At 39.9% G+C, this 16372-nt stretch overlaps 1 protein-coding gene across 1 annotated transcript in view; it reads right to left on the bottom strand.

The window, feature by feature from the left end:
- The window catches only part of LOC135876245 (nesprin-1-like), a 112627-nt gene that overhangs the window by 77828 nt on the left and 18427 nt on the right, over positions 1–16372 (bottom strand). Inside the window, exons 3-4 of the mRNA XM_065401442.1 lie at positions 7009–7104; positions 3436–3519 (exon numbers count right to left, since the gene is read on the bottom strand). Coding sequence (XP_065257514.1) covers positions 3436–3519; positions 7009–7104 — 180 coding nt within the window. The remainder of the gene's footprint in view (positions 1–3435; positions 3520–7008; positions 7105–16372) is intronic.

The raw sequence follows: 16372 nt of genomic DNA on the forward strand, positions 1-16372 counted from the left end.
TCCACAAAATTAGCATTTAAAAGCAAAGATAAATATATAGTGGGTCTGATTCTTCTGTCAGTGACGGTGATGTAAATCATGAATAACTTTTCTGAATTTCAGCCCTGCCATGCACTCCCAAAATATATTAATGAATTAATTAATTAATTTAATGTCAATGTTCTGTATCCTCGGGCAGACAGCTCCTCCTTTTTTCTGTAAAAAGCATTAGTACTGCCAGTCACCACCAATAATTTTTAAAACACTTCCAGTCACTGTGTTATCTCTGACCAAGGACTCCCAAGGTGTTCATGTTAAGCAGGTATGTTTGTGAGAGGAAGATGGGGATGAGGGTGGGGGTCGGTGGAAGAACCTTCAAATGTTGGTTGGCACTAATAGGGTAGGAAACTAATTTCATGTGACCTTTAACCATATGGAGAAAGAAAATGTCCTTTGACCCAACAACAGAGGCGCCACAGAAGCTTCAATAACAGAGGTGGGCAAACTACGGCCCGCAGGCCAAATACGGCCCACTAGCCATTTTAAGCTGGCCCTCTAGCTCCCGTTGGGGAGTAGAGTCTGGGACTTGCCCCGCTCCGGTGCTCCAACCAGGAAGTAGGGTCGGGGGCCGCTCCACGTGGCTCCCAGTAGCAGCCACACGGCCCCGCTCTGGCGCTGCAGCCAGGGAGCAGGGTCGGGGACCACTCCATGCGGCTCCCAGAAGCCACAGCATGGCCCCGTTCCGGTGCTCCAACCAGGGAGCAGGGTCAGGGGCCGCTCCACGTGGCTCCCAGTTAGCAGCCACATGGCCCCGCTCTGGCACTCCAGTCAGGGAGCAGGGTCGGGGGCCGCTCCACGCGGCTCCTAGAAGCTGTGACATGGCCCCCCCTCTGGCTCGTACGCGCTCCAATGGCCCCCTCCGGTGCTCCAATGTGAGCTGCAAGGGCGGTGCCAGCGGACGTGGCAGCATGCAGAGCTGCCTGGCCACGCCTCTGCGTAGGAGCCAGAAAAGGGACATGCCGCTGCTTCTGAGTGCCGCTTGAGGTAAGCACCGCCCGGAGCCTGCACCCCTGAGCCTCTCCCCCCCCCATCCCGCTGCCCCAGTCCTGATCCTCCTCTCCCCCTCCAAACCTCTCGATCCCAGCACAGAGCACCCTCCTGCACGCCAAACCCCTCATCCCCAACCCCACCCCAGAGCCCACACCCCAACTGGAGCCTGCACCGCTTCCCGCACCCCAACCCCAATTTTGTGAGCATTCATGGCCCGCCATACAATTTCTATTCCCAGATGTGGCCCTCGGGCCAAAAAGTTTGCCCACCCTTGTGCTATAACATTTAAAGCAAAGGATCAAGGTTTGTTTGGCAAAACTTTCATGTAGGGTTGTACAGCTAACTCCCTCCCCTCTTAAAATCCCACAGAAACCCTAGAAAGAGCCCTAGAGGAGAATTCCCCACAGGATATTTTGACAATCCACTCCACAAAAAACTGGTATAAGTCTCCTGGGGAAACTAGGATTCTGTATTTCTTCTACTGGTTAACAAGGAAAAGTTACTGTATATAGCCTAGCTCAAAAAATATATATTTGGGGGCTCATCTCGCAAAACTGCCTCAAGCCCCAACAAATCTTCATTTCCTCTAGAGAGCGAAGCTTCCCTAACAGATCCCACAGATAAAAAGATTGACAGGGCTCTCAAAAAAGCTTTTGATTAGGCAACTGCTCATATGAACATATTCTTTCAAGTACTGTATTTTCTTTGGCTTGTACCCTATTAAAGTTGATTGAGGAATTAGAAAGGAAATCTTCCAGGTCCAGGCCAAAACCCAGTTTTGTCCAAAAATATATTAGGTTAGTGCCAATTAGTTTTCAGATTTTTGCACAATGCAGTACGTGACTCACTCAATTCTACCTCCGAATATATGAAAATGGCAAGCAATGCTGTAGCTCAAAGGGAACTTTGGGTGAATCCCTAGTCCCAGCCTTATCACAGGAATATAATATATTAGCTGCATTTTTAAAGATGTCCCTGTAGTATTTGTAGAATCACTGGATAAATTCATAAAACTTATCTGACAAAAGCTTCGCTACCCCAACCGAGACCAAAGACAACATTCAACAACAGAGCATAAGATGGATCCCAGGGCTCCTTCAATAGATGGTCCAGCATTCCTTCTGTACAGAAGGAGCGTTTTTTGATGAAATAGTGGAAATCACATGAGATTGCTTTAGGTTATGTAATGTGGCCTCTACTAAAGATTACGCAGGCCTTTCTGAGAGAAGGAAAATAGGTATGTCTTTCTTTTTGCACCCCGGGTTCTCTCTTTCCCTGGTCCTAGTCATTTTTTTGGCTGGACCAGTCTGAGTAGGCAAGGCAGCCCTCACTGCATTTGAGCACAAAGTTCTCAGGGTGAACGGCTGCTATAGCTCAGTTTGTATTAACAAACTTCACTAGGTCGGCTGAAGCAAAATTTTGTTTTGGGAATATTTTTGTCTTTTCTTGAAATCTACCTTTCCCACTCACGACTGAGCCAAAAAAACAAACCAACCTGAGGTGGATTTATTTCTACAAGGAGCTGCTATGACTGTCTCTTGTGTGGTAGAAAAGTAATTAGGTCAGAGATATCATAGTGTGAGATGGAAGCAAAATGTGCCAAAAATCACTGATGGCAACTGATGGCTGCTGGTTCATAGGTTTAATCTCTCTTATCACTATGCTATCAAATGCAATCTGGTGTTGCAGAAATTTTAAAAAAAGCCAAATGTAAAAGGAACTAAAGACATCTAAGCTAATAAAAAAGATAAACGTCAGTCAATAGAGTAAAGCTAGCAGGAGGAGGAGACCCAGGAATACATGCAGAAGTAGGATTACTTTATTTGGCATTCATACCAAGAACATTCTGAATTTTATTTAGTGTGTTTTGTTTCATTTCTGGTACTAAAACGGCAACAGTTCGGTCTCTCCAGAATCAGGCAGGATCTTGGCCTGAATGCCAGTCAGGGAAATAATGACCAGAATGTTTTCAAGTTCTCACATCTATTCTTTTGGGGAATTTATTTTTGCAAATATCATTTAATTAAGTTTGGGGATGTGTTCTAATTGCAGATGAGCTGCTTACCCCAAATGTATCAACAGGTAGGGCAGCTTTTTATCTGTATTCATAACGGGATCTAAGAAAATTAACTGAAGAACACATAATAATTGAGGACTCCATTAATAGTTGCTCAATGTCCAAAAAAGAAAAGTTGCACTATAAATATCATACCTTGGAAGTTGATATTGGGATTTCATTGTGTCATACCTTTATAGCATACCTATGTACAGCACATAGATACTTAGGATTCTGTGTAGCCCAGACTCTTCAAGATTACAGCAATTAGGTGAAGATAGAATATGGACTTCAGGAAAGAACAACAGGGGGAAACAAAATGGTGCTGACAGAATGTTAATTAAACTTACCCGCCTTCCTTCTAGAAACTTAAGGGCAGAGCCAATATTAGCCACCCAATGGATTCTCTTCAGATGACGTCCCTGCTCGCAGGGCTTAAAGAAAGAATAGTGCAAATTACAATCAGATTTATACCAACGTTCTTACAAAGTGACGGCCATGTCATTATAAAAGCACATGTACATGTGCAGTGACCTGATTGATATGTGAAAATATTGTTGAATGCACTCAAATTAGGATTTTTGTATATGCAAATAGATATACAGCAAATATAATAATAGATACAAATATTGAAGGCGAATTTTACAGCTTTGCTTAAATTTTAAATCTATGTATTGCAATCCAAAAGTATAATCAAGTTCTATTTAGTTAACAACCTCACAACACAAGCTAGTCAAAAACAATATTCACTAATTTCTCTATTCTTTACTACATTTTTTTCTGAACATATAAATGTAGAAGATTCACTGAAGTTTAAATGACAAATCACATTTCCTATAATATTAATAACTATTTTTCTTCCCAATAACGCTTATGTATTTAAGCAGGTTTTGTTTTTTGGACACATAACTAAGGGAAGTGAACATGCCATCTCCAAAGTATTGTTTACAAAGGGAATGATAATGGTGGTTATTACTTCAAAAATTCAATTTGAAGTAGATCTTTTCACTTTTTCCAGGGGAATTCTATCAAATATGGTTTGCGGCCTTTCTGAGGCCAGCAAACTATCATGAGTCCTTTCTGAACACAGGATTTTCTCCAACGGGGAGACATACAAGTCTTTGAATGTAATCAAGACACAAACTTTTAAAATTTGAAAGTGAACATTAAAATTTACATCTAATCATCCTGTGATACATTATTCCAACAAGAAAGATAGAGAATGGTTGTATCATTCTCAAGAAATTTCTTCAGTAAATTTTAAAATCAAAGTGTAGTCTAGACAAGTTTTAAGATCATGTAAATTTCATATCTGAAAAATGGATCTCTGAGACCCAGACCCATAGGTTTCCCCATCTTGAACAACTCATTCTACAGAATGCACCTAATAGGCAATCCACATTTTGGTATCACTGGATCATTAACTATTTCCATTTTCATTCCTATTCAGAAAATCATAAACAACTTTAACAAAGGTTTGCTATGGATCCTGAAATTCCCCCTGCAATTTCAGTGGGTTCTAATAATCTTCACTTCCTGTCTTAAACTGTAGTGTACTGTTGCTGTGCACTGTAAAACACCAACTGTGTTCCACCCCAGCAGTGTCTGTATTTCCACAGATGGTAATCCTAACTAATACTTATATATACATTATAAAACACTCTGGGATCATACTGGATGAAAAGTCCTTTTCAACCTGTAAATTATCTATTATTATTCTTTTGCCTATCCTTTCAGTAAACCTGATACAGTGGCTTTTTAAAACTCCAATCATTTTTCTGGGTCTACGTTGCCTCTTTTCTTTCAATAGTGTATTTATGTTGGCTTTGATATAATGAATTTCAATGTCACTATTGACTAAGGTAAAGTTCCTTTCTTGGATCATGAATAACGTTTTACCACAAGGGGGAGACTTCCCTTCTCGGAAAAGCATAGAACAGAGTAAAAAAACTAGTGCAGTTCAACACAGCAGAAATCCTAGTAACCCTTCAGAACACATAACTCAAATTAAGCAATCCACATTCAAGCGAAGTATCCTTAAGCATGCTTACTGTCAGACTGGCAAGTAGTTTAGACCCACAATCAGAATGACTTTAAAGCTGTTATAATCTAGTGTAGGTTGCCATTGGAATCAAAATGCCTCCCTATATTTTATGGAAGCAGATGATAGCTAGATATGACTAAAGAATAACGGCTGAAGTGTGGCATTAAGATACTGACTTGAGTAGGGGGCAGAGTGAAACTCCTGAGCCCTAGAGTGAGTTCAGGGAAGGATTCTATCTCTACCCTTTAGGAGCTTGCAATCTGATCCCTGGGCTGGTTTGGAAGGGGCTGGAACTCCTAACGGATAACCCTACTCACCTCTGCTGACCCGCATAGGGCCAAGTTGGCCCCAGAATTAAAGACTGATTCTCATTTACACCAAAGCCTCTTTACACAACTCTAGAAGTGTAGAGGGGCCTTCAAATGGTGTAAATGTGGGCCCTTTTCGCTAGAAGAGCAGGACAAAGGGGCCTTAGTGTAAATGAGAATCGGACCCTAGATCAGTGGTTCTCACAATTTTTTTGGTGGCTCTTGCTGGTGGCTGCTCTGACAATTTTTCCTAAAATACTTAATTCACTTTAGGAAAAACAAATAAGTGTGTATATATACATGTCCAAATCATTGTAATTTTTATATGTAGGGTTTTGTTTGCGGACTCAGTAATAAAAATAATGTACAGTTGTCTCTGTACTTTACTGGACCTAAACAGAATAGAAACACAAATAAGGTACTTTGCATGTTCTTGTATTTTATTGTTGTTGTTTATTTTGCTTTTTTGGTTGCCTTTTTTTTTTTTTAAAGACTTGCTAGCTAGTAAGTCTGCTAGCTAACTGGGAGGCCCTCAAAAGTGATATTAACAAACATACAAATATCACTTTTCACAGCAGACTTACTCAGTCCCAGCAAGCCAGGAGACAAATTAAGCCCTGGATGAGGAGGTGGGTAGGGAGGCAGCAGAGGCTAGGGGCAATGGGGGGGATGGATGGCAGGCTAGGGAGATAGTGGGGGCCAGGGACAATGTGTGTGGGGCCGGCACCTGAAGCTAGAGTCCACTGCCAGGTGCCTAGAGTCCACCGACCCGCAGCTGGGGGGATGGAGCCCACCGACCCAGTGCTGAAGCCAGAAGCCCAAGTCCTACTGACAGCAGGAAGGAGGGGAATTCACACCGGCTGCCTGCTCCTCTGGTGTTTCTGGCTCTACAGGGGGGAAGGGCCCAACCCCTGCTGGCGGCCCCAGAGGAGGAGCTACTGCTTTGCCCGTCCCGTCCCCCTCCAATCACCGCCCAACCCCTGGTGGCCAGTGGTCGCATTTGAGAAACGCTGCTCTAGATAATATTAACTATTCACCACTCTCATAAAGAAATGAATAAACTAAACAAGTAAGATAGCCACTATTTCTGTGAGATGTACAGAAAATGCTGTGTGTTCTTATTTTCCCTCTACTGGCTCTAATGATTTGTGATTGTTGTCAACTTCAGACCCTGATGATGCTGGTACACAAACACAGCAAAAGTGCCATTTTAATGTTAAGCTCCAGTGAAACACGTACACACTGATAGCTAAAATGCATATAAATAATCAACATTTGCTGATTGGAAAAAGACAAAACGAAAAGCAACAGACACTGTGTGCATATTTTCAGCATATCACAAACAGGGAGTAAAACAAAAAATGTCAGTCTATAATAAAGTATTCCCTATACCTTAACCCGGCAGACCACACAGCTAATAAGCTTGTTTTATGCGGTAACACACAAGCACCTGTTGTCTTTCATGTATTACAATGTAAAACAAAAAACCCAGAAAATTATTTAATTATAATAATCAACTTAGAAGTTCAGAGAGCCATCTTATCTCAATTCAAATGGAAACAAATCCTTACCAGTTTCTGACCAGAAAGAACCTCCAAAAGAGCAAGTAGCATAACCCCATCTTTGATATCTTCAAACAGATCATTGACCACCAAGGGGGGATTGCGCTGAAAGGTGAAAAGAAATCAGATATCATAACTACCAACACTACTACTTTGTTAAAAAAGAAAGGGATAGAAAATTAATCTGGTCTTTGTTAGCAATGGTTTAATGGGCCAGTTATCATTTGGCAATGCTGGCTCCGGAATGTAATACTAGATGCATTAATATCATAATGGAAGGACCTGAAATAAATCTACTGCCCCGCACAGTGAAGGCATGGAATGTTGAACATATAGGGCCAGATCCCCAGCTGATGTAAATCAGCATAGCTCCATTGACTAGCCGTAAGATCCAGGTAAAAATGACAAGAGGGACGGAGAGTGAAAGGGAGCTATATTCTGCATTAGTGAGATATGCAGCTGCCAAGTTATTCCCACCTACTAGCAGCATTAAGGTCAAAGAGAGGAGTGTATAGTTACATGTTCAGTTTTCATGCTCAGGATCCCACTTCAGCTTAAGTCTGTTCATGCACACTAATTTGCCCTCCCACAATTAGTCCTGTTTTTGATTCTGTGTTCTTGAGAGGAAGGGAACATGCAAACAATAGGCTTCGATGCTCCATATGAAGGACTATGCCTACTTTTTAATCTGATTAATAATGCCCATGCATAGCTTCCACATCCACTTGCAATGAACACATAGACTTGCAGGATACAAAGTTATTATACAGATGTGCAATGTAAAAAATAATACGGTGGCACCTTAAATATTCTTAAACTTTAAGCCCACATCACTGAACCCTTTACCTTAAGTCCCAGCTTTGAGTGAATGTTTACAATTTCAATAATCACTACTGATTTCCAAACCTAAAAGCATCTTTCATCTACATTTAGATTCACCATCATTTTTGCTGTAGAAACTCAAAAATCTATCATTCTTATTAAAAACTGTAAACTTGGGAGGAATCTACAATGTTGACATGCACATCAAGAAACTATTAAGTAAGGTCAAACACACAGGTCCTGAATACAAAATTACAGCCATATTTTGATTTATCTCATAATTCACCTAGTATTCAATACGGTATAGGAATTTCAACTGTCTCTAAACCTGAAACATACGACTGGGTGAGTAGTATGAAGGGAAGACAAGGTGTGGCAGGAAGTGTTTAGTGTGCTGGGGCTATTGGAGTGACAGTACTACTTTTACATTGCTGACAATTGTTTCAGAAGGTTGCCATATTTCCCCCCCTCTTTCTCCTCAAGGCATTGCAGTTCTCCAACACTAAGTTACTCAGAACATCAGTTCCCGCTCATGACAAGTTACTGTAACACATGCTATTAAATTTTCAGAGACAACATGATAATATTGAAAATATACTTAAACAGATTTTGTTTCCAGATATTCTGAACAAGATGTCATCATTAAACTCTACTTTCTCAACTGCTTTGACACTTCTTATGCCATTTTATGTAACTCTATCAATTGGATAGTACAATAACAATTTCATGCATTTTCCCTAACCTAGCAGATCAAAAAATATAGTGAAATCCTGGACCCATTGAAGTCACTGGAAAAATTCACACTGACTATACTGAAACCAGGATTTCACCTCAAGTTTATAAGCATCCACATGTTTTGTTGCTGATAATTGTCTAATAGGGCAACAATAACATCGATTTTTCAGGTGCATACTTTTTTTCTAAACTTTATTTCTTTATATAAAATATAAACATAATGAAACAATAACAAAATTCAGTCTTCATTGTTTGTAAAACCTAGGAAAAAAGAAACAAACAAAAAGCCCTGAGCTCACAGAAGTCATGCAGGGCAATAATTGTTACAGTGACTAAACAGATAAATAAGTGAGAACATAACCTATGAGCATCAGGGACTAATATACACTAAACTGCAAAAGAGGTGCCTATTTTGTTTTATGGTTATATCAGATGTACATCTGAAAAATCATGCTTGCACAACTAACTTGATGTACTGCTCTTGTATAGTTAATACAGAAAGTAACTGAAGAGCTGGAGATAAAAAAAGAAGCATTTCCCTTCAGGAGCAGCGATGATATAACAAGGCAGGAAAAAGCAAAGCATCCCTAGGTTTGTAGCCTCCAACACTGAAAATACTCTCCCTTTGTTGTTTAATCTAGATTATCTATTTCTTCTATGAAAAAATACTTTTAGCATTAGGTGAAAAGAACATTCTTTTGTTGAAATGAGTCTGTACATTTAAGATTTCTTATGTGGTTATGCTCTGACAGCTACAGTAAGAGAACTTCAGGTTTCCTTTAGATTACTGTACACCTGTGTTGTACAATTTTAAAAAAGATGATCAGAATAACATGTACACTTCTTTTCATTCTGATATGCCAGTGTCACCAAACACCAGCAGGTAAATTTAACAGTATCAGATTAATGAATAATTTTGTTTAAAGAAAAACCCTCTGCTTACCACACTTACATTTCTACTAATACCCCGATGCTAGACCAAACTCTTCCTCACTATGACTCCAGTGAAATCAATGGAGTAACAAATTCACTATGAATGGATTTGTTCCAGGCAATCTTGCATTACATGCTACAGATACTGTAGAGATACAATTCATTTCCTTCTGTGATGTTTTTTCCCATGTAAATTTTGAAGCAACATTGTACTTCTTTCAAGTATTTGGATTTAGCAGTGAAGATAATGATCCATAAGGGTGGTCATCACATCAATAACAGTGGGTGAAATCGTGTCATTTTGCCATTGCCTTCAATGAAACCAGGATTTCTCCCAGAAAATTTAACTTCTAAAATGCTGTGTTTTCCATGCAAACTAAATCTCTGAAGACAGATTTCATAGAACTTGGAAAAGGAGACAAAATATAAAGAGTGCTGGAAAAGATGAGAAGTGGCAAAGAAACAACCAAATTATTGACAGCAAAAATTTTTGAGACCAAATGCTGAGAAGTAAGGGAAACCACAACAGTTCCTCTTAAATCAAGAGACTGCAATTCATCTCTTGCTGGTGCTAGCTGGTAAAAATAAACCTCAGCGTATTCTATTGACTGAAGTTGTCTTATTTTTTTCTCTTTACAATCACTCACAGTGCATAGCAGAAGAGAACACGTGCATGGAGATATAAATAAAACCAGTACAAAAGGGATAAAAGGGAAGCAGAAAACACAGATAAGTGACATATGAACACTTAAGAACTAACTTTTGTGCAATACACAATTACTAGATTGGTATCATTCCCTCATAAATTGGAAATTAGATAGGTAGCTTGCTTCCTACCCCAAAATGCTTGGTGCAATATACATCATAATGTAAAGTCTTCTACTGCCATTAAAATGTTGACATCTGTTTCAAAAGAGAAAAGCATCTAAGGACCCGTTTAAAAATAACGTGTATGCATAGCTAATAACTCAAGACTCTTTCTTACGAACGATAAGTAAATGACATAACAACTTTTTTTTGTTCTGTTTTTTTGTATGCTGCCGTGGACACGCTGCATTAGTTAAAACATTTAGCAGAAACTAACTTAAAAATATAAAGCCAAATGCTTTGGCAGCTCTTACTCAGAGTTCTCACTGACTTCCGTCTGTATTCTGGTTATATTGGGGCAGTGTGGTGAAGTGAATTGGGATTTTGCCTGAGTAAGATCTAAGTCAGAACTGCATGATTTGGCACATTGCATTTAGAAGCACCTATATGTGAAGCACGTATATAGTCTGCGATATTTAACTGCAAAAAAATCCAACACGCACATCGATCCATCTCCAACATATTTATTATCAATATACAGTGGTCACAAACTCAACATTTCCCACACTGTTATGCCTGTGATACCACAATTATCTCCTGGAGTATTTCATGCCAGTGTGAGAATGGTTAGCAAATGTTGACTTTTTAATGGCAATCACTAACTCTTCTTTTTAAGGTTGCTGTGGACATCAGCCTTATTGTAGTTCAGTTCCGTGTACCTATGAAAATCAGTATATCCCAAGTAGTATGCACAAACTTCTTGACACTTAGAAGTTTTTAGATATTTATTTATATATTATTGTATATGCACCACTAAATATGATAGCTTAAATAAAATTCCTGTTTTTCATGGAATTCACACTAACACAGAGTGATCCTTTTGCTAGAATAGATAAGCACATGTCCCTTGGCTGCATATGTAATGTCAACTTGAATAATGTGAGTCAGCTAACATGTACTTTTTCCTTGGTAGTCTGCAAGTCATTACCTTTTGTTAAAAATGTGAATAAAGTTAAAATCTACTGAATACTATTTATACTAGAGATGGACCAGAACTTAACAAGCATTCCATCCAACTACCAGTGTGTACTGTCGAAATGTTAACATGAAATCTGTAGAAACACGTGGTACAAACATACCTGAACTTTAGAAAATATTAGATCTATATCCAGACACTGGCTTTGTGATTGGTCCCTACAGCTACAGTGACTGAATCAATAACATTGATCTTAACATGCCATATGTGCTGCAATTATAGAAAAGTTAGTGTTGATATAATATATATGCTTTGCTATTGCTTTGATACTTTGTTATACTGGAAGCAGTAAGCAGACAACAAAGGCCTTGTCTTCATTAGGAAAAGGGGTGTATTTTTAACATATATTAACTAACATACATTAAAATCCTAGTGTAGCCAAGTCAAGTTGTAAACATATAATTTTCCTCAATCACCTAACATGTATATAAACTACAACTTGCCTTGTCTATACTAGGATTTTAATACATCTTAGTTTGTTAGCTGATGTGTTAACACCCTCTTTTCCTAAGGAAGACAAGGCCTTAGGTGTCTGCTTACTTCCTCCAAAATATCAAAGCAATAGCAAAGCACACATATTATATCAACACTAACTTTTCCATAACTCCAGCACATACCGCATGATGGTTACACTTGTGGTAATAATGATATTTAAGAGTGACTGTGAGGAGGCAAGACATGAGTGGTGAGGCACACTCACCACAAGTAAATTCATGAGCGCTGTGGGAGGCATATGAATTAACTGGGAAGCTTTTTAAAGGTTAGCAAACTGATATTTTCCCATACTAAGTATTTTATTTAAATATAGATTAGAACTGATCACAAATGTAACTTAATGTGGGAATTTTTTGGATAATCCTGTTGCTCTTTGAAACTGACCTCTCGTTTGTGCTAGTATTCAGAAAATGTCTTTGAACATTGAAAGCAATACAATTTAGAGTATATCAATTAATATACTTAGTATGTAATTATTAAAATCAGAAAAGCAGATTTTTAAACAGCCTACAAACTGTAGTCTCTCCTCTCTCAGAAGTATTAAACTAAGTAACAGAAAACTTTTTGAAAAACCCAGACAAAAATCATGGAACAAACAAGACATTTGCTAAACTTCTCTGTTCTGGCCTACTGTTTTTTGTTGCATTGCATTTCCTTTTCTGTATTTTTCTGTTGTCTCTCTAAACTGTAACTGCTTTGAATCTTTCTTCACACCTGAGTACACTGCCTAAAAAACACTGTTGGTGCTGTACAAATGAAAACAATAGTGTTCTGCAGATCCTCTGTAAAATGATCTCTAGAATGTTGTGAGACTTCCGTTACTAAAATAAGTGGTAGCTGAATTTTCAAATAGCTTCAAAACTGTATGAGCAAATCTGGCACATGCACTCACTCGCACAAATTGATATCTGTGTGTGCAATTACCTGATTTGTTTGCACTGATTTGTCTGAACAAGCTGATGTGCATAATTTCAAAGGCAGTTTTGAATATCTGACCTTTACTCCTCAATGCCAATTTAAAGGATTTATCCTGAAGCCTCTAGGTCACATGCCCCCTCTCTACAGGCATGCTCATAGCTTTGGGTGCCATCCGTGTGAGTAAGGGCTGCAGGATTAAGCCCTAGACTTAATGTGGCAGGTTTTTTCCAAGGATATCATTAACCAATGTTTAATTATTAAAGGAAACATACCATAATTACTGAAGCAGGAGATGGGAGTCAAACCTCCTGGGTTTTCGTCTCAACATTAGATTGCTTGTTTTTTGGCTTATTGCGTGACTCCATGCAAGTCACTTAGTTTATCCATGCCTCAGTTTCCCCATTTGAAAAATAAATATAATAGTACCCAATTCTGATGGTTACTTATCTAATAGATGTAAACTATTCAGCTCCTTGTATGAAGCCACTACATATTCTAAGTGCAAAGTATTATTACAATTAAGCTCACAGTTGACTAGATAAGACCTTGTTATGGTCTCAAAAATTCAATAACTATTATTATAGATGACAATATTTATTCTTGGTTATATTTCTATTTCCTTTTCTTTTCTAAATCTATAGAGGTTTTTTTTTTCCAATTTACAATCCTGAATATAGAGATACATCTATAGTACAACACGACAATGCAGAGTAGTGTTTCATAAATATATCCTAAAAACCTTTCAATCTTAGCTTTATTTTGGTTTATTATCCCTCATCTGCTTTTGTTTTATGATACTCTCCATTCTCCTTTTTATATAATTATTAAGTGAACCATATTAGTTCATTTCTGTGGGTGTCTGTTTCAGAAAGTAGCTTGTTCTGCCTGACACTTGGTAGCAGAAGTTAGATAAATACTGTAGGTATTCCCAAAGTTGGGGGAACGAGAAGTTACTTACTGTGTATAGTAACTAGGGTTGTTTGAGATGTGTTGTCCATATGCACCTCATGAGCCAGAGATGAGAGGTTTTTTGGCCAGCAATACCCATGTGCTCTTTCAGACCTCGTGCTTTGAAGTGAGAGCAAATGGGGTGAGGCCCACCAATCATCATTTGGCTCCTTCTCACTGTAGAATCCCTGGAGGTAAGGATTTTGAGTTAAAGGGGATGGAAGGGCAGGTTGTGGAATCTGCATATGGACAATATAGCTTGAGGTACTCTAGTTACTGTACACAGTAAGTAACTTTTTGCTCTCCTTCAAGTGCTTGTCCCTATGCACATTCAACTGATGGTGACTCCCAAGCAGAAATTTTGTTAAGGAGATGGGATCTTGGAGTAGTTAGGTAAACAATGACTAACGAAGGGTTTTATCAAATGCAGCACTGGACCTGGAGGCTTCAGTCGGAGCATAGCATCATGTGAACATGTGGATTGAAGCCTAAGTCATTGCTTTACAAATGTCCAGTACTGTTAAGTTTTGCAGTGATGCTGCTGATGCAGCTTGTGCTCTAGCGGAGTGACCTCTGATTGTGGACTGTGGATCTACCTTGGTCACTTTGTAGAAGGTTCTATTGCAATTGGAAATCCTGTTCAATAGTCTCTGGGATAAACTGCAGAACCTTTTGTCCTGTCTGCAATAGAGACAAACAGTCCTGCTGATGTTCTAAAGGGTTTTGTTCTGTTTAAGCAGCAAGCCAAGACTCTCCTAATGTATGCAACATTGCCTCAGATCTGGCTGCATGGTGTTTTGGGATGAATATTGGTAGATGTATTTGTTGATTCAAATGGAATACTGTCACTACTTCTGTGAGAAATTTAGGATGTATTCTCTTGGACACTGAGTGGAACACCATGTGTGGCGGGGTCAGCCATTATGGCCTCAATCTCTCCCACTCTTCTGACCCAAGTTATAGCAACCAAAAATGCCACCTTCATTGACAGGCGTAGCAGAGAAGGAGCCCAGAGGTTTTGAAGTGTAGTCTCATGAGGTCTGCAAGTAATAAGCTTAAATCCTGTGGGAGTACAGGTTCCTTGACAGGCAGGAACATTTTATTAAGCCCCTTTAAAAACCGAATTACTGCTGGATGGGAGGAAACTGTATGATCCTCCACTAGCAGATGGTGAGCTGAAATCGCTGCCAAGTGCACTTTGAAGGGACTGAGGGACAAGTTCATCCTTTTTAGTTATCAAGTAACTATTTCAGAATCTGTGGAATCAAGAATTGACACAGAATTAATGAGTTTTGGTGGCACCTCAGTTATTTTGCCAGTAAGTTCTCTCCCACTGCTTGTTGGAACTTTTCTAACCAGAGAGGAGAAAGCCTGCTATACCGATGACATCCATCCAGCTGCCAAGCTGTGAGATGTAGGGATGTTAGAATCAGGCATAGAATCTATCCCTGGTTCTGAAACAGCAAATCTGGGAGTAGAGGTATGGACCTGAGCTGAGATACTGACTGGTTCAATAGCTCTTTGAACCAGAACATTTCTGAGCTATGCTGGAGCGATGAGGATTAGCTTTATCAAGGCCTCCTTGTATTTGCAGAACACTCTGGGAATCAGAGGGGTCAGGGATAAGTATACATCAGGTCTCCTGGCCATGGTATGAGAAATGTGTATTCTATAGACGCTTGACTCAGCCCCCTTCTTGAGCAGAATTTCTGACACTTGGGATTGTGTTGAGTGGCAGTGGTTTATCATGAGATTGCCCCAGACCATGAAGATGTCTGTCAGTATCCTGTCTTTGATTTCCAACCCGTGGTTTGGAACGAAGCATTTGGCTATGAAACTGTAAGATCACTGAGGAGTTGGTGCTCTCTCTCCTTTAATGTGGATCTGAATTGTTTTGCCTTCTCATTGACCACGGTGATCATAAGGCAGAATGGGATAGGGTGCAGTAAAATCATTTCACAGCCTGGGGTGGTACTTGGTATTTCCTATCTGCCTTACAAGAGGTAGGACTGAAGTCAGCATCTGCCACAGGGTTGTGGCAGGGTCAATGATGGCCTCATTGACAGAGAGGACTATCCTTCCTCCTGAGGATGCCAGGAGTATGTCTACTAACTTGTGTGTTTTTGTACCTCCTCAACAGCATCTGAAGGGCCTCAGCCATCCTTTTTAATGGGTCTTGGGAACCCTTAATAATCATCCAGTTGTGGGGCCTTGGTTGGTACTATGGTCTCATCAGAGGATGAGGATAGGGTGACCAGTGAGGGAAGTCATTTCCTGATGCCTGCTCTTCCATCTCCTACTCCTCTGTGTGGCTGTACTGGAACAGGGAGGGGTAGAGAACCACAGGCCCGGGTTCTGCAGGCCCCAGTATCTCTCTCGTGAGAGCTGTCTAGACTATGTAAGATGTGGAGGGTTGTGGAGAGAATCTGGTGAATAAAGATGTCACTGGCATGGATCTTCCTCACCTTCTGTCTCTAAAGGTGAAGCAGACGACAATGCATATGCCTGATTCATAGGCAGTGCTATGGCCCTCAGTGTGATAGGGACCGACGGTGCCAAACTGATGGACAGACTTGGTGCTGACTGTAGTACTGAAGTTGACAGCAAGGGGGACTGTGGTTCCAGATGTATCTCCATTTCCATCGGGCCACGTACCTGAACAGTGCTTTGCAGGGAAGT

The sequence above is a fragment of the Emys orbicularis genome, chromosome 3 (assembly GCF_028017835.1).
Source record: "Emys orbicularis isolate rEmyOrb1 chromosome 3, rEmyOrb1.hap1, whole genome shotgun sequence".
Classification (NCBI taxonomy): domain Eukaryota; kingdom Metazoa; phylum Chordata; order Testudines; family Emydidae; genus Emys; species Emys orbicularis.